This window comes from Salvelinus sp. IW2-2015, linkage group LG20 (assembly GCF_002910315.2).
Source record: "Salvelinus sp. IW2-2015 linkage group LG20, ASM291031v2, whole genome shotgun sequence".
In the NCBI taxonomy this organism is placed as follows: Eukaryota; Metazoa; Chordata; class Actinopteri; order Salmoniformes; family Salmonidae; genus Salvelinus; species Salvelinus sp. IW2-2015.
This window is the reverse complement of record NC_036860.1, coordinates 27489579-27512050: the sequence shown is the minus strand read 5'-3', so window position 1 is coordinate 27512050 and position 22472 is coordinate 27489579. Positions and strand designations below refer to the sequence as shown.

General features: G+C 41.2%; 1 protein-coding gene across 1 annotated transcript in view; it reads left to right on the top strand.

The window, feature by feature from the left end:
- LOC111981964 (kin of IRRE-like protein 3) overlaps positions 1-22472 on the top strand; it is a 308738-nt gene that overhangs the window by 271251 nt on the left and 15015 nt on the right. The window contains exons 9-13 of the mRNA XM_024013468.2: positions 326-452; positions 13470-13570; positions 18938-19136; positions 20994-21101; positions 21687-21770. Of these exons, the coding sequence (XP_023869236.1) occupies positions 326-452; positions 13470-13570; positions 18938-19136; positions 20994-21101; positions 21687-21770 (619 nt within the window). The remainder of the gene's footprint in view (positions 1-325; positions 453-13469; positions 13571-18937; positions 19137-20993; positions 21102-21686; positions 21771-22472) is intronic.

The window sequence follows — 22472 nt, the reverse complement described above, 5'->3', positions numbered from 1 at the left end:
TAATGATATTGGTTGAAAATAATATATTTTAGATGGTCCACTGCTTTCAGTTTGTCATATAGGCAATTTTTTGAGTTATCATACACGTGTTATCATACACTTTTTATCATACACTTTTATACTGTTTATTAAAGCAGTGGCTCAAGTGGCTTTGCAGACTTTAAGATGCTTGCCAACACTCTCCTTTTGGTGAGAGTTAATTGTGATTGGCTTATATGAGGATTGGATGGTACTCGGCTGCAGCCGTGGGTTCAGAGACAAGTGTTTTATCACCAGCCTGACCTTTGACCTTTAACCCAACCTGACCTTTCGTGACCGTCCACAGGTGCTTAGCAATGACAACATCCTGACGCTCAAGGCGGTGAGGCAGGATGATGCTGGGAAGTACGTATGCCGGGCGGTGGTCCCCCGAGTTGGAGCTGGAGAAAAGGAAGTGTCCCTCACTGTGAATGGTAAGTGCACTTCACATCAGGATGAATGCCAAATTCATTTCCAAGCTGGATCCCACTGGGCAAAGACATCAGTTCAACGTCTAGTTTTAATTTACATTCAGTTGAGTTGTCAACTAACATGAATTCAACATGAAATCAACAAAAAAATTCACCATGTCATTGGATTTAGGTTAAAAGTTGGGTGAAGAAAAAGTAAATTGCCTTCAATAATTGGCCTTTTAAAAATCCAATCAGTTTTCCACATTGATTTAACCTCATCGCAAAATATTTGGGGTTGAAATTACGTGGAAACGACATTCATTCAACTAGTTTTTGCCCAGTGGAATGTAGAAGCTGTTCCAAGCTCAGGGACATGTTTCAGGCTAGCTGGACTCTGGGACAACAAAGTAAAAGCAGAGACATATTTACAATAGTGGTGTCAATATCAGGGGGTCATAATGTAGTTTGCTTTTAACTGGGAGAAGAAAAGCATGGATTTGATTACAGCTAGGACTAACTTACTAAGTAAAAATGAACTGTAACTGTTTAGAGGTCATCTGTCATATCAAGATAGCTGTCAATCATCATTGACACCTGATACTATCATAATATCGCTCAACCCTACTCCTACTTTAGATGCACTCCCTTACATATTTATTTGGACACTGAAGCTAAAACGTTTAATTTGATTCTATACTCAATCATTTTGTATATGAAATAAAATGTTTTATATAAGGTGAAAGTACAGAATGTCACCTTGTATTTGAGGGTATTTTCATACATATCTATTTTACTGTTTAGAAATGAATGCACTTCATCTATCTAGTCCCCCCATGTGAAGGTGTCTAGTATGGACAAATTCACTTATAGTGTATTACATTTATTCAAAACTTTAGTATTTGGTCTCATATTCCTCACACACAATGACCACATCAAGCTTCTGACTCAACAAACTTGTTGGATGAATTTGCAGTTTTGGTTGTGTTTCGGATTATGTTGTGTCCAAGAGAAATGAATGGTAAATAATGTATTGTGTCAATTTGGAGTCACTTTTATTGTAAATAAGAATAGAATATGTTTCTGAACACTTCTACATTAATATGGATGCTACAATGATTACGGATAATCATGAGTGAGAAAATTACAGATGCACAAGGATCATGCCACCAAAATATCATGTCACCATTACATAGGGGAGATAAACATTATTTGGGTGGTATGATCTTTGTTCCTCTGTAACTTTCTTACTCATCAGTATTCAAAATTAACTCATTATTATCGATAAACATGGTAGCATTCACATTCATCTAAAAGTGTTCAGAAATATATTTTATTTAGAATAAAAGTGACTCCAAAATTACACAATACATTATACATCATTCAGTTCATATTGGGCAAATTAAATCTGAAACACAACTAAAACAAACTGCAAATGCATCCAACAAGTTTGTAGAGCCATAAGCTTGATGTGGTCATTGCATGCTAGGAATATGGAGCTAAATACTAAACCTTTGATTACTTTACACTTTAATAAACTATAGGTGAATTTGTCCAAATACTTCTTCAAATGGGGGAACTAGATAAATAAAGTGCATTCATTTTTAAACAGTAAAACAGATATGTATGCAGCCGGCCGCGACAGGGAGGTCCGTGGGGCGACGCACAATTGGCATAGCGTCGTCCGGGTTAGGGAGGGTTTGGCCGGTAGGGATATCCTTGTCTCATCGCGCTCCAGCGACTCCTGTGGCGGGCCGGGCRCAGTGCGCGCTAACCRAGGGGGSCRGGTGCACGGTGTTTCCTCCGACACATTGGTGCGGCTGGCTTCCGGGTTGGAGGCGCGCTGTGTTAAGAAGCAGTGCGGCTTGGTTGGGTTGTGCTTCGGAGGACGCATGGCTTTCGACCTTCGTCTCTCCCGAGCCTGTACGAGAGTTGTAGCGATGAGACAAGATAGTAATTACTAGCGATTGGATACCACGAAAATTGGGGAGAAAAGGGGAGAAAATTTTTAAAAATAAAAAAATAAAAACACAAAAAAAACAGATATGTATGAAAATACCCTAAGATAAAAGGTGACATTCTGTACTGTCGCCTCATATGAAACATTTGATCTTAAAATCCCCAGCTACAATAAATGCGGCCTCAGGATATGTGATTTCCAGTTTGCATAAAGTCCAGTGTAGTTCTTTGAGGGCCATCGTGGTATCTGCTTGAGAGGGAATATACACGGCTGTGACTATAACCGGAGATAATTCTCTTAGGAGGTAATACCGTTGGCATTTGATTGTGAGGTATTCCAGGTCGGGTGAACAAAAGGACTTGAGTTTCTGTATGTTATCACAATCACACCATGAGTAGGTAATCATGAAACATACACCCTCGCCTTTCTTCTTCCTGGAGGGAGAAACAGAGTATGTTACAATCCCTGATGTCTCTCTGGAAGGAGATCCTCGCCCTGAGATCCTCTACTTCATTATCCAGAGACTGAACATTAGAGAGTAATATATTCGGAAGCAGTGGATGGTGCGCACGCCTCCTGAGTCAGACTATAAGTCCACTCCAAATACCTCTTCTCTGCAAGTGGTGTTTTGGAGCAGCCTCTGGAATAAGCTAAATTGCCCTGGGAGGTACGAACAAAGGATCCAATTCGGGAAAGTCGTATTCCTGGTCGTAATGCTGGTGAGTTACCGCCGCTCTGATATCCAAAAGTTCCTACCGGCTGTATGTAATAACACAAAAAAAATCTGGAGGTAATAATGTAAGAAATAATACACAATAAAACAAAATACTGCAAAGTCGTTTAGGAGCTAGAAGCAGAGCTGACATGTGACTCACCATCTGGATTAGGTCTTATGCAGCAAAATTTGAAACTGTGTTTTTACATTAGATAAAAGTAGAGACACAGAGCTACATAATGGTATATAATACACTGCATTTGAGGAACAAAGACAAAGTAAATCTGCTTTGAAATTTGATCAACTTGTAAACTCACTTTTGAGAAAATCGCCTTTAAGTGTTTTGCTATCTAGTGACGAGCTCTTCTTCGTCTACACCCATTCAGCATCGTCCACACCCTCACCTTAACCCCACCCATCTTGTTTTCATTGCTGGGAGCTAACCAACCAACCGGCTCTGGGAAACGAATGATAACATCAGCTAGGGAGCCAGCCAGCTAACGTTAGCTAGCTAGCAAACAATACACTTTAGTTTGAAATTGAACCACTTTCTGTCAAAATTAGAAAGTGTGTAATATCTAAAAATGTAGCTACCTGATGCTAGACTATCTTACCTGTATACATCATTGTGCATGGACCAGGAATGCCATGCCACGGTTGCCCTTAGTTTGAAGATGTAATCTGGAGACAGGTGTTCCCTCCATCTCTTTAGCTATCATACTTTAATTCCACCGATTTCAAAGCTTGATCCTCCAGAAAGTGGAGAGCCACATTTATGCAGCTCCACTACACAATACCCTTTAAAAAAAGTTTGACAGGATTACCATCACAGACTGATGAAATTCTTTGGCAGACCAATTTGTACTCCTCCCTTGGCATGTCCAGCCCACTCATTATCTCAGCCAATCATAGCTAGTGCAAATGTTGCTCACGTTTTCTGTGTGTTAACCAACAAGGCTCATAATTTAACAATTGTATTCGTATTTACAGATAGCTTAGAAGCTCTCCTGTGAAGTCGTGACTTGCGACATATGCCTACTTTCCTGAATCAGGTCACATATCTGTTGGTGCCATCTTTCTATCTATTTGGAGAATGAAGCTAAAATGTGTAAATTTGCACCTATACTCCAGCATTTTGGATTTAACCTCTAGAGGATCGGTGTCCCCCTGCGGGCACTAATGTGAATAGCATGAGGTTGTAAGTAACAAGAACATTTCCCAGGAATTCTTGTTAATCTAATTGCACTGTCCAATTTACAGTAGCTATTACAGTGAAATAATACCATGCAATTGTTTGAGGAGAGTGCACAGTTATGAACTTGAAAATGTAGTAATAAACCAATTAGGCACATTTGGGCAGACTTGATACAACATTTTGAACAGAAATGCAATGGTTCATTAAATCAGTCTAAAACTTTACACATACACTGCTGCCATTTATTGGCCAAAATCTAAATTACGCCTGAGCTGGAATAATACAGTGTGGGCTTTCTCTTGCATTTCAAAGATGATTGAAAAAAAATATATGTTTTTTTTCTTTGCATTATCTTTAACCAGATCTAATGTGTTATATTCTCCTACATTCATTTCACATTTCCATAAACTTCAATGTGTTTCCTTTTAAATGGTATCAAGAATATGCATATCCTTGCTTCAGGTCCTGAGCTACAGGCAGTTCGATTTGGGTATGTCATTTTAAGCGAAAATTGGAAAAAAGTGTCTGATCCTTAAGCAAATTTAATGGAAAATGCTACCTAAGTTCTACCAACACATTGACTGTAGTACTCGTGCCAGTTAAACATTGGACAACTGCCACTTAGCTTTTCGAAATGCCTGCAAGGCCCTCCCCCGCCCTCCTTTCAGCAAATCTGATCACGACTCAATTTTGCTCCTCCCTTCCTATAGGCAGAAACTCAATCAGAAAGTACCCGTGCTAAGGTCTATTCAACGCTGGTCTGACCAATCAAAATAAAATAAAATCAAACTTTATTTGTCACATGCATGAAATGCTTACTTACAAGCCCTTAACCAACAGTGCAGTTCAAGAAGAGTTAAGAAAATATTTACAGAATAGACTAAAGTAAAACATAATAAGAAAAAGTAACACAATCAGAATAACAATAAAGGGGTTACCGGTACCGAGTCAGTGTGCGGAGGTACATGTTAGTTGAGGCAATTTGTACATGTAGGTAGGGGTGAAGTGACTATGCATAGATAATAAACAGCAAGTAGCAGCAGTGTACGGAAGGAAGGAAGGAAGGAAGGAAGGAAGGAAGGAAGGAAGGAAGGAAGGAAGGAAAGGAAGGCGAAGGGGGTGAGGGGAGGGAGGGAGGGAGGGAGGGAGGGAGGGGGTCAATGTAAATGGTCTGGTGTCAATTTGATTAATTGTTCACCAGTCTTATGGCTTGGGGGTAGAAGCTGTTGAGGAGCCTTTTGGTCCTAGACTTAGCGCTCCTGTACTGCTTGCCATGCGGTAGCAGAGAAAACAGTCTATACCTTGAGTGACTGGAGTTTCTGACAATTTTATGGGCTTTCCTCTGACACCACCTATTATATAGGTCCTGGATAGCAGGAAGCTTGGCCCCTGTGATGTACTGGGCCGATCGCACTACCCTCTGTATATCAAATCAAATCAAATTTTATTGGTCACATACACATGGTGAGCAGATGTTAATGCGAGTGTAGCGAAATGCTTGTGCTTCTAGTTCCGACCATGCAGTAATATCTAACAAGTAATCTAACAATTTCACAACTACTACCTTATACACACAAGTGTAAAGGAATGAATAAGAATATGTACATATAAATATATGGATGAGCGATGGCCGAACGGCATAGGCAAGATGCAGTAGATGGTATAGAGTACAGTATATACATATGAGATGAGTAATGTAGGGTATGTAAACATTATATAAAGTGGCATTGTTTAAAGTGACTAGTGATACATTTATTACATCCAATTTTTTATTATTAAAGTGGCTAGAGATTTGAGTCAGTATGTTGGCGGCAGCCACTCAATGTTAGTTATGGCTGTTTAACAGTCTGATGGCCTTGAGATAGAAGCTGTTTTTCAGTCTCTCGGTCCCAGCTTTGATGCACCTGTATTGACCTCGCCTTCTGGATGATAGTGGGGTGAACAGGCAGTGGCTCGGGTGGTTGTTTTCCTTGATGATCTTTTTGGCCTTCCTGTGACACCGGGTGGTGTAGGTGTCCTGTAGGGCAGATAGTTGCCCCCCGGTGATGCGCTGTGCAGACCTCACTACCCTCTGGAGAGCCTTACAGTTGTGGGTGGAGCAGTTGCCGTACCAGGCGGTGATACAGCCCGACAGCATGCTCTCGGTTCTGCATCTGTAAAAGTGAGTGTTTTTGGTGACAAGCCACATTTGTTCAGCCTCCTGAGGTTGAAAAGGTGCTGTTGCGCCTTCTTCACCACGCTGTCTGTGTGGGGAGACCATTTCAGTTTGTCCGTGATATGTACGCCGAGGAACTTAAAACTCTCCACCTTCTCCACTACTGTCCCGTCGATGTGGATAGGGGAGTGCTCCCTCTGCTGTTTCCTGAAGTCCATGATCATCTCCTATGTTTTGTTGACGTTGAGTGTGAGGTTATTTTCCTGACACCACACTCCGAGGGCCCTCCCCTCCTCCGTGTAGGCCGTCACGTCGTTGCTGGTAATCAAGCCTACCACTGTAGTGTCGTCTGCAAACTTGATGATTGAGCTAGAGGCGTGCATGGCCATGCAGTCATGGGTGAACAGGGAGTACAGGAGAGGGCTGAGAACGCACCCTTGTGGGGCCCCAGTGTTGAGGATCAGCGGGGTGGAGATGTTGTTTCTTACCCTCACCACCTGGAGGCAGCCCGTCAGAAGGTCCGGGACCCAGTTGCACAGGGCGGGGTCGAGATCCAGGGTCTCGAACTTAATGAGTTGAGGGTACTCTGGTGTTAAATGCTGAGCCGTAATCGATGAACAGCATTCTTACATAGGTATTCCTCTTATCCAGATGGGTTAGGGCAGTGTGCAGTGTGATTGCGTCGTCTGTGGACCTATTGGGGCGGTAAGCAAATTGGAGTAGGTCTAGGGTGTCAGGTAGGGTGGAGGTGATATGATCCTTGACTAGTCTCTGAAAGCACTTCATGATGACAGAAGTGAGTGCTACGGGGCGATAGTCGTTTAGCTCAGTTACCTTAGCTTTCTTGGGAACAGGAACAATGGTGGCCCTCTTGAAGCATGTGGGAACAGCAGACTGGGATAGGGAGAGATTGAATATGTCCGTAAACACTCCAGCCAGCTGGTCTGCACATGCTCTGAGGAAGCGGCTAGGGATGCCGTCTGGGCCGGCAACTTTGCGAGGGTTATCATGCTTAAATGTCTTACGTAGACCACGGAGAAGGAGATTGTCCCCACTTGCTTCAAGATGTCCACCATTGTTCCTGTACCCAAGAAAGCAAAGGTAACTGAACTAAGTGACTATCACCCCTTAGCACTCACTTCTGTCATCATGAAGGCTAGTTAAGGATCATATCACGTCTATCTTACCTGACACCCTAGACCCACTTCAATTTCCTTACAGCTCCAATAGATCCACAGACGATGCAATCGCCATCGCACTGCACACTACGCTATCCTATCTGGACTAGAGGAATACTTATGTAAGAATCCTGTTCATTGACTATAGCTCAGCAATCTTTTACTGAGGAGTGGCTTCCATCTGACCATTCTACCATGAAGGCCTGATTGGTGGAGTGCCGCAGAGATGGTTGTCCTTCTGGAAGGTTCTCCCATCTCTACAGAGGAACTCTAGAGCTCTATCAGAGTGACCATCGGGTGCTTTGTCACCTCCCTGACCAAGGCCCTTCTCCCCCGGTTGCTCAGTTTGACCGGGCGCCAGCTCTAGGAAAAGTTTTGGTGGTTCCAAACATCTTCTATTTAAGAATGATGGAGGCCACTGTGTTCTTGGGAACCTTTTTTTAATAAATTTTTTATTTCACCTTTATTTAACCAGGTAGGCCAGTTGAGAACTGCGACTTGGCCAAGATAAAGCAAAGCAGTGCAACACAAACAACAACAGAGTTACACATGAAATAAACAAACGTACAGTCAATAACACAATAGAAAAAAAGTCTATATACAGTGTGTGCAAACGGCGTGAGAAGGTAAGGCAATGGGGACCTTCAATGCTGCAGAATTTTGTTGGTACCCTTATCCAGATCTGTGCCTCGACACAATCATGTGTCGGAGCTCTACGAACACTTCCTTCGACCTCTTGGCTAGGTTTTTTCTCTGACATGCACTGTCAACTGTGGAACCTTATACAAGTGCCTTTCCACTACAGGTGGACTCTAATTTAATCCATTATAGAATAAGACTGTAAGGTAACAAAATGTGGAAAAAGGCAAAAGGTCTGAATACTTTTCGAAGGCACTGTATGTCTGTTATCTGAAAGGGAAAAAACAGTCATTGTCAATTAGCGTTTGATAATATAATCAGCATAATTGACAATTGTCACGTTCTGACCATAGTTCTTTTGTGTTTTCTTTGTTTTAGTGTTGGTCAGGACGTGAGCTGAGTGGGCATTCTATGTGGTGTGTCTAGTTTTCCCGTTTCTGTGTTTGGCCTGATATGGTTCTCAATCAGAGGCAGGTGTTAGTCATTGTCATTGTCTCTGATTGGGAACCATATTTAGGTAGCCTGTTTTGTGTTGGGTTTTGTGGGTGGTTGTCTTCATGTCTTCGTGTGTCTGCACCAGACAGAACTGTTTCGGTTTTTCACATTTTGTTGTTTTGTATTTTGTAGTGTTCACGTTTATTGGCTTTAATTAAACATGAGGAACACTAACCACGCTGCGCTTTGGTCCGATCCTTCGTCCACAGAAGAAAGCCGTTACAACAATGACCTCACCTTGACTGGAATGAGCATGTTCCACCAGAAATAAACAACAACACAGGATACATGTCATTAAAGGTGAAGAAAGTGACTAACGGACTAAACTCCCAGTCTTACCTCAGCAATGCTACAGCTGGCCAAGGCGAAATTAAAAGTTATTGCAACCTTTAATTAATCAATAAATAGATATAGTAAACAAAGACAGTTGTTTAATACGCCTGAAGACCGTGCGAGTCAGGCAATCGATGGCGAACTCTATCAACTAACTCCACCGTACAAGCACAAATTCTGAAGCCGGGATGTCATCATAGAATTCATGGCACAAGAATAGCAGGGGTATAGGTATTCACAAAATGGCTGACCTTAAATTTGACTTTTTTCCCCCTCTCCTTTGCCAAAGAGGCCCTCTTATTGTCTGCTCTCATTGCAGGTTTAACCAGTCAATGAAAAAGACTTCTGGAGGCATGTAGACAAACTGTTTTGATGTAATACAGTTCTGCTGTAGCAATGCAATAAGAGAGAGAGGTTTGGCGTGTATGAATTTCTCCTTCCTTATGAAGGAGGCTTATTCTCTCCTTGAAGCTTGAGTCAGGAAGTCCATTATTTGACGAACTGGAAAGGTGTAGCATTTGGCCAAAGGGTTTTCACGCTAAACCCCAATATCACCATCATTTCTGAGAGGAGGCTGATTGGACAGGTTAAGGTTAAGACTGATATTGTAAAGTAAAACAATGGTGAAACAGAGCATATCAGTTTAGATTCCAGGCTAGTGAATCTTCAAATTCAATCACAAACAAGTAACACCCTTTCTCCTCTTCTCTTCTTTCATTTTTGCATTTACATTTGAGTCATTTAGCAGACACTCTTATCCAAAGTGATTTACAGTTTCATCTTAAGATAGCTGGGTGAGACAACCACATATTACAGTCATAGTAAGTACATTTTTCCTCAATTAAGAACTTGCCAGTGCTAGTATGAAAAGACAAGTGTGATTCTTTTTTTCTCCTCCTCCCATCCCCTCCCCTCCTCCTCCTTAAATACATCCACCCTGTCTACCTCCTCCGGTAGATCAGGAGAGCTGCTCCAAGGCTGGTGCTGGGAGATAAAGTCATCTAATAATAGCACTCATTTGCACTTCTCCGTCCCTTGTCAGATCTCTCGGACTCCCCACTCCCTGTGTGAATACGTTTGGCTGTATAGAGTGGCCCATTTTGCACTGGAAAGTCCCTCCCTCAGAAAAAAAAGTTTTTTTTCCTCTCCATATTTTTTACTACTACTACTACAATAATATTAATAGTACATTTCATTTGTATACCGCTTTTCATTACAGAGTTATCTCAAAGCTAAAAAGAAAAGGTATACATATAAATGACATACATTTAAATCAAAGCAGATAAAATAGCAATAGTGGGCTAAGTGTTAAATACATTTTAGATTTGGGCTAGGACTATGAAAAAGATAGTCTGTGGGAGAAGGTTTTAAGGCCCGTTTTAAAAGTTCTGAGTGTTGGACCAGCTCTCAGATGGTCAGGGAAAGCATTCCATAGGCAAGGGGCAAGGGAGCAGAAGGCTGTGTCCCGCATAGTTCGGAGACATGTCTTGCGGACTTGAAGCAGTAGAGAGTAGCTGGAGAGGAGAGTGCGAGTGCGAGATAGCTCGTGATTGAGATGAGGTCGCTGATGTGGGTGGGGCTCAATCCATTCAAGTCTTTAAATACAAGCATGAGAATTTTGAAGTCAATGCTTTAGTGATGTGATCTGACTTCTTGGTCCTGGTCATATTAGAGAAGATGAAGGCGTAGATGAGTTTCTCTGCATCTAGCGGGGAGAGTGATGGCATGAACCGGACAAAGTTTTTAAGGTGGAAAAATTATGTTTCACATATTGGTTTTATGTGGGCATCGAAGGACTTCAAAGGACAGGATCAAACTTGACACCTACGTTGAAGATGACAGAGGACAGGGGGATGGCCTGGCCGTTGATTGTAGGGCAGATGTTTCCAGCACTAGTGACCTATTTGGGTGTCCCAATAAGCACAGTCTCAGTCTTGCTACTGTTCAACTGGAGGAAGTTTTCTTTCAGCAATGCCCTGATGTCCTCTAGGCAGCTGCTGAGTTTTCCTAGGGCAAAGATTGTTTCCAGTTTGGTGTTAATGTAGACCTGGGTATCGTCAGCATAGCAGTGGAAGTTGAAGTTATAATCTCTGAGGATTTGTCCGAGAGGGAGTATGTAAATTAAAAACAGGCTAGGCACCAGCGCTGACCCCTGTTGGACGCCACATGTGACGGCAGACTCCTTCGATCTGGACTCTACAATGGTAATGTATTGCTTCCTATTGGAGAGGTAGGAGGAGAACCAGTTCAGAGCTATTCCAGAGACAGCAGTGTGCTCTCTGAGATACCACAGGAGGATACTGTGGTCTATGGTGTCAAAAGCTGCACTGAGATCTAAGAGGAGGAGGATGCTAGGAGATCCAGAATCAACAGCCATCAATCAGTAGGTCATTGGTAACTTTAACCAGAGCTGTTTCGGGTGCTGTGCAAGGGCCAGAAGCCAGACTGGAAAACCTTGTACAACTGGTTAGATGATAGATGTGATTGAAGATGGTTTGCAACCACCTTCTCAAGTGCTTTTGATAGGAAGGGGAGGTTGGAGATGGACCTGTAGTTGGATAGGATGCCCTGGTCAAGGTTGGGTTTCTTCAGTAAGGGGGTGACTGCAGCTGTTTTGAAGATCGATGGTAGCTCTCCCATCAGCACGGAATTGTTGATCAGTTTGGTGCCAAACATAAGCAGGCTAGATTAGCAGGTTTTGAGTAGGGGTGTAGGTATAGGGTCAAGGGAGCAAGTGGGGGCCTTTATTTTACAGATGATTGACTCCCCAACAGCAGATGTGACTTCTGTAAAGTTGCTGAAGGGAGGGGCAGTCTGCGTTGGGGTTTCAGGAGGTGGGGTGCAGGCAATCTTAGAGGCTTTGTTGTTTGTCCTGATGGTGTCAATCTTTGTCTTGACAAAATCTGAGTAGCTATTGCACTGCTCAAATGAGGCTGCAATCGAGCATGGGTTTGCAAGGTTGAAAAGGCAGTTGATGGTAGAGAACAGGGTTCTGGGGTTACCTTTGTTATTATCAATCATGGCAGAGTAGAAAGCTAATCGTGCTGCTTTTAAGCAGAACCTGGTAGTCTTTATAGACCAATCGGTGGACAGTGAGGCCCTCCTTCCTCCAAAGTCGCTCAAACTTACGGTCATGAGTGTTCATTCTGCGCAGTGAACCAAGGAGACGACCTCTGGAATGTAAATTTTTTTCAGGGTATTACTCAGCGTGCTGTTATACAGATTGACCATGTCATCGAGGACCAGTTCATTGTAGTCAGATGTGTTCCTGAAAGAGGGATGGGTTAAGTTTCTTCAGGTTGAGGAATTTAATGGTCCTCTTTGGGCAGTGGAGAGGAGTTGGAGCGGTCAGAGGCAGTGTGACAACCTTGTGGTCAGAGAAGCGTAGCTCAATGACACCCAAGTCAGAGGCAGGGACATCGCCAGTGATAATGAGGTCCGAGGATTTGGGCTGGAACATGTACATGTTGCACAAGGTTTAGACAGGGGAAAGAGACAGTTCTGTTGTTTTAGAGTGTACAACATTCTGCAGGAATGCAGTTGCAAGAATAGCAGTCATTTTAGGAATGCAATGGTAACTGTAATTGGTAGCTGTGGTGGACAAATAAAAGAGTATGTGGACTAGGCTGTCATTATATTATTATGATACTACTTCTGCTAAAAAGCATTACGAACTACAATAATCACCTGAAAAAAATTATTGTTACTTCAAAAGAAGCCAGGTATTATTTCCTCCTCCCTTTTTTAAAAACTTCTATTGATGTCTGTTTTGCTTCTGTAAACAGTGACACAGAATTCAGGCCCCTCGGTTTTGTTGAGTGAAATGCTGCTGCAGTTGAACGGAAAGAAAAAATAGTATGTTTGTTATTCTCATAGTCAGCAGTTCTGGAAATTAGCAAGAGCTCCTTGAGTGGGGAGTCTATCATCGTCACCATGTGTCAGTCAAAGGTCACACATTTCAAAGGTTTCCTTTCACAGGCGCAGGAGAAGAAATAGAACGAACGCACAGGACGGCAAACTGGAATATGACTTAATTTTCTCTAGCCCTTAATCTAACCCTTCCTCTGTCCTCTGCTGTCCACCCCCCTCCCTCCAACCCTTCATACATTTCTTTGTCTCTTTCTTTGCCTTTTAGCAATAAAAAACAACCAGTTTTTCATCATGGCGGGGATCTCACCTTAAAAAAAAAAATTGTATCATCATGAATAATTGCTCATCTCCATTTTACTGTAAACTCAAATCTATTATAATGCCTGTGCCCTTCGCCGTCCCCCGCCGCGGCGCCGTTAAAGTGTGCCTTCTGATAGGCCAGTGATATATGTGAGTGTTTTATTGGAGTGATTGACTGGTTTTCCCTTGGCTGTGCTGTAGGTCCTCCCACTATCTCCAGCACCCAGACCCAGCAAGCCCTCTATGGGGAGAAGGGGCAGATCAAGTGTTTCATCCGCAGCACTCCTCCTCCCGACCGCATTGTGAGTCACTCATCCCTCCTTTCTAAAAACATTTATTTTAAAGACTGAGTTTGGGCTGTCTGTGTTCCAACCTATGAGGGGCCTTATTGGTTGAATCATAGTGAAGACATGACACAGCGTAGACCGTGTTCACGCCTAAAATGATTTCCTGAAGTTATATACCTGAAGTTATATACACTGCGAAATACCGTGCCTTCAGAAAGTATTCACACCCCTTGAATTTTTACACATTTTGTTGTGTCACAGAGTGGGATTAAAATGGATTTGTCTTTTTTAATGGAATTAATGGAAAATAAAACACTAGTATACAGTATCTTGATTCGATAAGTATCCAACCTCCTATTCTGTACAGGCTTCCTTCTTTCCACTCTGTAATTTACAGTGTGTTAGTATTGTGGCGTAACTACAATGTTTTTGATCCATCCACAGTTAGCACCTATCACAACCACTCTGTAAATGTTTTAAAATCACCATTGGACTCATGGTGAAATCCCTGGGCGAGTTAGGAACGGCATCTGTATATTTGTATTGACTGGGTGTATTGATAAACCATCCAAACTGTAATTAATTACTGCACCGTGCTTTAAGGGATTTTCAATATCAGTTTTGTTTAGTTTTTTTTACCCATCTACCAATGCCTATCTTTGTGAACCATTGGTAAACCTCCCTGGTCTTTGTACTTGAATCTGTGCTTGAAATGTGTGGGGTACAAAGATGCGGTAGTCATTTAAAAATCATGTTAAACATTTTTATTACACACAGAGTGAGTCCATTCAACTTATTGTGTGACCTGTTAAGCACATTTTTACTCCTGAACTTATTTAGGCTTGCCACAACAAAAGGGTTGAATACCTCTTCACTCTAAAGATTTCAGCTTTTCATTTTGTATTAATTTATAAACATTTCTAAAAACATAATTCCACTTTGACATAATGAGGTATTGTTTGTAGATCAGTGACACAAAATCTAAATGTCATCAATTTTAAATTCAGGCTGTAACACAACAAAATGTGGAAAAAGTCAAGGGGTGTGAATACTTTCTGAAGGCACTGTAAGTTAAAAAGTAGTTTAACTTTGAAATATAAGCTACAAAGACAAAACTAATTGGCTACAGTGCATGGTGTGTAATGCATTTTGACATCATTGTCTTCTTAAAGGGATCGTCCAAATTACACATTTACTTATTGGCTTCCTTAGCATTCCACAGCATGGATTGTTCTCTTACCTTGTAGACTGCTTACAAAGTAAGGAAACCAATATGGCATTTTGTAATTTGGGATAACTATCCCTTTAAGGTAGTGCAAACCAAGTGAATGAGCTTGACCTAGCGAGATAGGAAAGTAGGTCATGTGAGGACAACCCTGAGGAATTTACGTAGACTAATCAAGAATATCCTAGTGAATATCCTATCCTAAGGTAAACAAGAGGGCGTAGTGGTCCATAGAGAAATAACTCATAGATATGTATGCTAGCAATGGAATACATCAAGGGAAGTGAAGGCAAGTGAATTGAAAATTAGCAGTCATTCATCCTCATTTAGATAACAGCAGAATACCAAGCCGTTCTACAGAGGAAATGGGGGGATTCATCCCAACCCTGACCTATACTAATATGTTTCCTGTTGTGAGTGAAAGTTCAATCTAAATATGCTCTCTGTGCCATGTGGCTCTATGTCACCATGTCACACCAGAAGAGGTTTAATGGCCCCAATTGAAGCAATCAGAGGAGTGATTGGTTTGATCCTGGTTGCGTCCCAAATGGCAATCTATTCCCTATGCAGTGCACTACTTTAGACCAGGGCACATTGTCACAACTAGAGACATATATAGACTTAAAAAATGCTGGGTCAATAATGACCCAATTTTGTAACCCAGTGCTGGATCACTATAGTACATACTGGGTTATTTTGACCCAGCACTGTTGGGTTAGGTGAATGACCCAACATGTTAAGTTACTTGATTTACCCATACATTTGGTTTCTTTGTCCCAACAGTGGTAATTGTTTTACTATTTTGCTGGGTTATTGTTATTCATGTATTTTTGACCTAACAGTGGGTTATTTCTTAATTTATTGCTGGGTTATCATTATTTCAAATTGTATTTACCGAGCAGTGGGTCATTTCTTAGTTTCTTGCTGGGTAATTTTTTTTAACCTTCTCTATTACAGAATCTGCAAATTTTCTAAAAGTACAAACAATAACAATGTTAAAACATTACTACACAGTCTATGAAATTGTTGAAGTGACATATGGCCAATCATGACAAATTGTAGACAAATTGTCCCCCCAAAAATTCAGCTATTAATTTCAGCTACAAAATGAATCCATGCGAAGAAAGTAACCACTTTACCCTCTACTCCCCCAACCTCTACCAGTAGTGGTGTAGTAGAGGGTATATGCCATATCAATTATTAAGGCATATGGAACAGATCAGAATGTTTAGTTTAAAATGTTGATAAGCTTTTATTTAGTCACATTCTAGGCGCAGCGATATAAACACGGCAGTAGGCCTAGGCGCGAATGTTTCAAAATGCAATTTGCGTGAAACACTTTTCTAAAATGTGCACTGCACATGCAAGCAGTTTCATGGACAGAGATGAAAATGTCCTTTCGAAATGTAAAAAGAGGGGAGATCTAAAGATGCAACAACAATTATGTGTTGCTAATATGACTAGGATAATGCGTTTGGCTGCTAGACAATGAATGAAAACCAATAGAACAGGAAAATGCACATGAAAAACTCCACGAATTTCCTCCACGTTTCTATTGTCGGATTTTGGCTACAGGCTACTTTGAAGCAAGGTAAGATAAGACATGCCTCATAATATGATGTAAAACTTCTAGGTTTCATACAATTAAGGAACAGGAAAAATATAGTGATGCTAATGATAGGCCTAACCATCTTCTGCTTTCTCAAAAACCTTTTCAATTAAATGTTAACTAGCTACAAATTAGCTTATGTCTACCTACCAGAAGGATATCAGGATTATTTGCATCATACCATTTGTTTTGCAAACTTCATGTCATACGCTGCAGAAACACAGCTAACTTAACAACAGTGCTAGGTGCCTGCACACTTTAATTAAAGGTTAACTACACTAAAAAATCTATACTTCTTAGATTTTTCCTATTCCGCAAAAGTGGTCTCCTGATGTGGTTTAAGCATTGTTATGAACTTAGAACATCCAATTGAGTTTTTTTATATTAAAAGAGATATACTTTTTTTTTTAAATCATCAGAAACCTGTGAATTTCTGATTCAGTTGATTTATCTGTTCGAAGGGCGGGCCGTTTGGAAACATCTAGGCAAAATTTGAGTATACCCACTCATTCAGGCAACACTACCTTCCATGTAACAATATTTAACATGATTTTATGTAAAACAACAACAATGAAACATAATGTCTTCTGACCTAGAGCCTACCCATTCCTGATGGTGAATGCCAGGGAGTAGAAGTGATTGTCCTCAAGAGTCAGAACAAAGGGTTCGGCTGTCATGTTCTTTTTGTCGCCTGGCAGAATATTCAGCCATATTGGTTCCAACCTGGGGATTAGAGAATATGACTCTAAAATGTTAAACAATAATCAAGACACACATGACACTAAGTTGGCTAGCTAGCTAGCTAGCTACCTGACATAAAACAATACACCACACAATAGGCCTACAGAAGAAAAGCTTTCCTAGCTAGACGCAGTCTTTTGACCATATACACAGATTATCTACCTATTATTGCTGCTTTATTATTATTATTTTTTGTGTGTTTTTAAGCTCAAATTTGATCTGATAATTATTTTTGATAGATCTAAAAGATTATTATTATTATTTTTTGCACCATATCCCTGGATCTCTGTGAATGCTTTTTGCCATTTGGCTTTTGGTAACTTCGAATGTGGACTGCATGCATCTGAAACAACGCCGCATCAGACTTGGGCAGTGCCTATATTCAAATGGTAAGGAAATCACTACAGTCCTCATGGTGAAATCCCTGAGCGGTTTCCTTTCTCTCCGGCAACTGAGTTTGTAGTGACTGGGTGTATTGATACACCATCCAAGGTGTAATTAATAACTTCACCATGCTCAAAGCGATATTCAATGTCTGCTTTTTATTTTTACCCATCTACCAATTGGTACCAATCTTTGCGAGGCATTGGAAAACCTCCCTGGTCTTTGTGGTTGAATCTATGTTTGAAATGTACTGCTTGACTGAGGGACCTTACATATAATTGTACGTGTGGGGTACAGAGATGCGGTAGTCAATCAAAAATCATGCTAAACACTAAACACGGAGTCCATGCAACTTAGTAGGTGACTTGTTAAGCACATTTTTACTCCTGAACTTATTTAGGCTTGTCATAACAAAGGGGTTGAATACTTATTGACTCAAGACATTTCAGCTTTTCATTTTTCATTAATTAACTTTGATAGTATTGGGTATTGTGTTTAGGCCAGTGACCACAAAATCTCAATTTAATCCATTTTAAATTCAGACCGCAACACAACAAAATGTGGGAAAGTATGAGGTGTGAATACGTTCGAAGGCACTGTATTTCTACATTTTATCTCCTTAAATTCTGATTTTAAATATAATGCTAACCTTAACCCTAACCACACTGCTAACCTTATGCCTAACCCTAGCCTTAAATACATTTATTTTTAGTATAGACAATTTCGATAGCTAAGTAGCTAGCTAGCTAATGCTCGACCTAGCATGCATGGGGTTAATAGCTAACATAATTATGATTGCTAGGTCTATTTGACCTGAATGGATAATTAGTAACCTTACTCACAGTTTTCCATCAGCCACAACGCCTTAGCCATTTGTCAGTCGAAAAGTAATTCCACTCAGCGTCAGCTGCACTGGTAGACTTGCTACAGTCCTAATTCACAAGCTTATAAAATATATATTTGATCTTCTGGATTTGGTGGGAGTATTAACCCACTCACTGGGTCATATCTCAATAACTAAACATCAATAAACCAGCATTAACAACCCAACCATGCTCTTTTTAACAACACAACTTAGTGACTGGAAACCGGTAAATGGGTCATCCAAACAACCCAGCATTTTGTAAAGTGTAGGGAATAGGGTGTCATTAGGACATAACCCGTGACATTGCATTGCAGATAGAAGTTGACAGTCATTAAACCCAACCCAAAGGCTCATTATACTTTTTATCTTTAATACGTTTTGTTGGTTGGTTTCTGTCAGGTGCTGGTGTGTTGTGAATGTGCGTGTGTGCGTGCGTGCGTCGATGCCTGTGTGTGTGTGTGTGTGTGTGTGTGTGTGGTGCGTGTATATATGGCTGTGTTACGGTGTGCTTGTGTCCCCATCTGTAACGTATAATTCTCACAGTTTTTTCTGCCATAGGCCTGGTCGTGGAAGGAGACAGTCTTGGAGTCAGGAACGTCTGGCCGATACACCGTGGAGACGGTGAGCACAGAGGAGGGGGTCATCTCCACCCTCACCATGAGTAACATCGTCCCTGCTGACTTCCAGACCATCTACAACTGCACTGCCTGGAACAGCTTTGGGTCTGACACAGAGATCATTACACTGAAGGAACAAGGTACACAACCTCCCTTTGTACCACTTCAATCAATTCCTCATTCAATCAACGGCAGATGTGTATAAAGATGCCAGCTTTCATGCACTTACAATACATGCCTTGTTTGCTAAGTTTGCCATGTTATAGCTTTCTCTGTGTTGTTCTAAAGTCTAACCACACTGTGTTTTCTCAGAATGTTTACGCAGTGCACACGTGTGTTTTTGTATCAAACGGTGTGGTCTGTGTTGGTACATGTATGTGGGTGAGAGAGTATGTGTTTGAGACCGAGATTTGGGATCTGAGAGAAAGTGGGTAAATTAAAGAGAGAGACAGAGAAGCAGAGAGTTTGTGTTTTGTGGAAGTGCAGTTATGCCTGGGAGAGTAAGGATATTGCCGTGATCACTTCAAGCATGAGGGCAATGACTTCGTGATAAGCCTTTTACTTGGGTAAATGTCAACAATTTCAATCTGTGAAATTCTGCAACGGCATCCAATTTGTAATCTAATTTACGACGCCTCAATTGGTTAAAGCTTCACATATGATTTCTTTGAAATATTTATTCTAAATGAGATGATGTTCTCATTTATATCCCCTTTCTATTAGGTCTCTTCCTTCTAAAGTACTAAACTATCTGTTTTCAAAGGGATCGTGGAAATTGCAATTCTGTGACAATTCATTTCAATGGAAGATCTTACTAGAGGCAACCTTGCTCTTAAAGTGAATGAATTAACTAGACCTCGACTAGCCACAGGCTTATACACTGATCTTTAAGACAACTCCGTTCAACCAATCAGCCCCTGAAGCCTATGAACTTATTCACAACATTTAGAACATCACTTGTTATAAAGTGGTAAACCTCTCAGCCATTTGAAGTAAATGTGCATAATGGGTGTCAAGTGTCAGTGCTGTAAATGGTACTGTAAAAGGTTTTCAAAGTTTGCCATTCGCGAGTTGCGTTCGCCTTTTTGCATTAGGAACACATTAGGAACACTTTCCTCATATGGACTTGCACTGTCTTTTGTCCTCAGAACAGCCTCAATTCGTCGAGGCATGGACTACAAGGTATCGAAAAGCGTTCCATAGTGATGCTAGACCATGTTGACTCCAGTGCTTCCCGCAGTTGTGTCAAGTTGGCTGGATGTCCTTTGGGTGGTGGACCATTCTTAATACACAAGGGAAACTGTTGAGAGTGAAAAACCCAGCAGCACTGCAGTTCTTGACACACTGAAACCGATGCACATGGCACCTCTTACCATACTCCGTTCAAAGGCACTTCAATCTTTTGTCTTGCCCATTCACCTTCTAAACGGCACACATACACAATCCATGTCTGAATTGTCTTAAGGCTTAAAAATCCTTCTTTAACCTGTCTCTCCTTCATGTACACTGATTGATGTGTATTTAACAGGTGACACCAATAAGTGATCATAGCTTTCACCTGGATTCACCTGGTCAGTTTATGTCAGTTGTTCCTAACTCCGGTCCTCATATACCCCACCAGTACACCTTTTGATTGTAGCCCTGAAGATGTGCACCTGATTAAACGTGTCAACTAATCATCAGGCCATCAATAAATTGAATCAGGTATGTTTGTCCGGGGCTACAACAAAAATGTGTGCTGTTGGGTGTACTCAAGGACTCGATTTGGGAACCACTGGTGTTTGACATGGAAAGAGCAGTTTCTAATGTTTTGTACACTCAGTGTATACGACACGATGTAAGACTACTGTGGTTCAAAACAATGTGTCTTCCTTGATTTTCTTTCTTGCATTAACTGTATGACTGAACCACCCTGTACGGTGTCCATATCAGCCTCAGTCTCATCAGGACTTCTAGCATGGACACCGAACCAATGTCTTTCCTCCATGTCTTCTCAGAGTCCCTCCGATTGGCTGTAATCATAGGAGTGGCTGTGGGGGCCTTCCTTGCCCTCATTGTTCTCATGGGCACATTGGGTGCCTTCTGCTGTGCCCGCTTCCAGAGGAGTAAGTGCATTTTAAAACCCTATGCTTTCTGGGACAGCCAAAGAGTTCATTAAAACACCCTTGGTTTCACAGTAAAAGGGTTCAGTAGACGCTCTTGGTTTCACAGTCAAACATTTTTTTCTATGCATATCAATATGCTATGTTGTGCTTAATATGAGTCCCATTGGAATGTTAAGCTTCATGGTTTTAGGATATCAGCTGAACTATAAGAAATCTTTTGAGATTACACATTTGATGGTACATAAAGCTGAAACTATGGTACTTCTATTTCCCTCCCTTTTTATCAAATCTATTGCAAAAGTGCCCATTTACGGACCTAAAAAGCTGAGCATTATCTGCAGCCAGACTCTAACATAATATTTCTTGCTTGAAGCCGTCTGGTGCCCTAAAGCAATATCCTTATCTGATTTAAAGCCCATCCTATACAGTGGGGTGTCAAGATACAGCACACAGATATCTGATCAATGTAGACTGTTGTTGTTTACAACAGAAGACATTCAGTGTGGAGATACAGCCCACAGATATCCGGTCAATGTTATCTGCTGTTAACCATGTTGCTGTTGTTGTTGTTGTTGTTTACCCCAGAAGACGTTCACCTCGTCATGTCCTCCCTACCCGTCTCCATCGCCTCTTGCCAGAGAGACCTTGCAGGCAAAATGAAAACCGAGAGTAAGTCAACTTTGTATATAGGTCCCTCCAGGATACTGCAATTCCCTGCATATTATGCGAGGGTTTGCTAATTTGACCAATCACTGCATCTTTTCCTCATAAATCAGTCAAATCATTGCAATATTATCACATAAAACTGACCCATCACCGCAGTACAAATAGAAGACTCGCAATTTCAACCAATCACTGCAGATTTACCGCATATGGTTCAATCAAGCCACAAGTCAACAAACTTGTTCCCTCAACAGCACATTTACGCAACAAATTTGACAATCATTGCGTATTGCCATGCAAAATGTCAGAACTAAAATGTCCACAAACATCACACAAAACCCCAGCTTAATCCTGGAGGGGCTGGTATATATGATTGTATATGATTTTACAATGTCAGTGGCTGTCGATAAAGCAATTATGTTTATTTCACTAGTACCATGCATACGTGCTACATACGTAAATATCCATGTGATTAATGTCCATGAACGACAGCAATCACTGCTGTCTGGTTACAGAATAAGGAGCCTGCCAACATAAGGATAGGATTGTACAGTATATGATTATCACCAATTTCAGTGACACTCTAGTATACAGTCAGTGCCCTATATAAGGTCTATAACACATAAATAAGCAGCACGACACCTTTATAATCTAAACATTCATAAATGCTTCAAGCTCCCATCAAGATATCTGAGCAGCTTTTGAGGC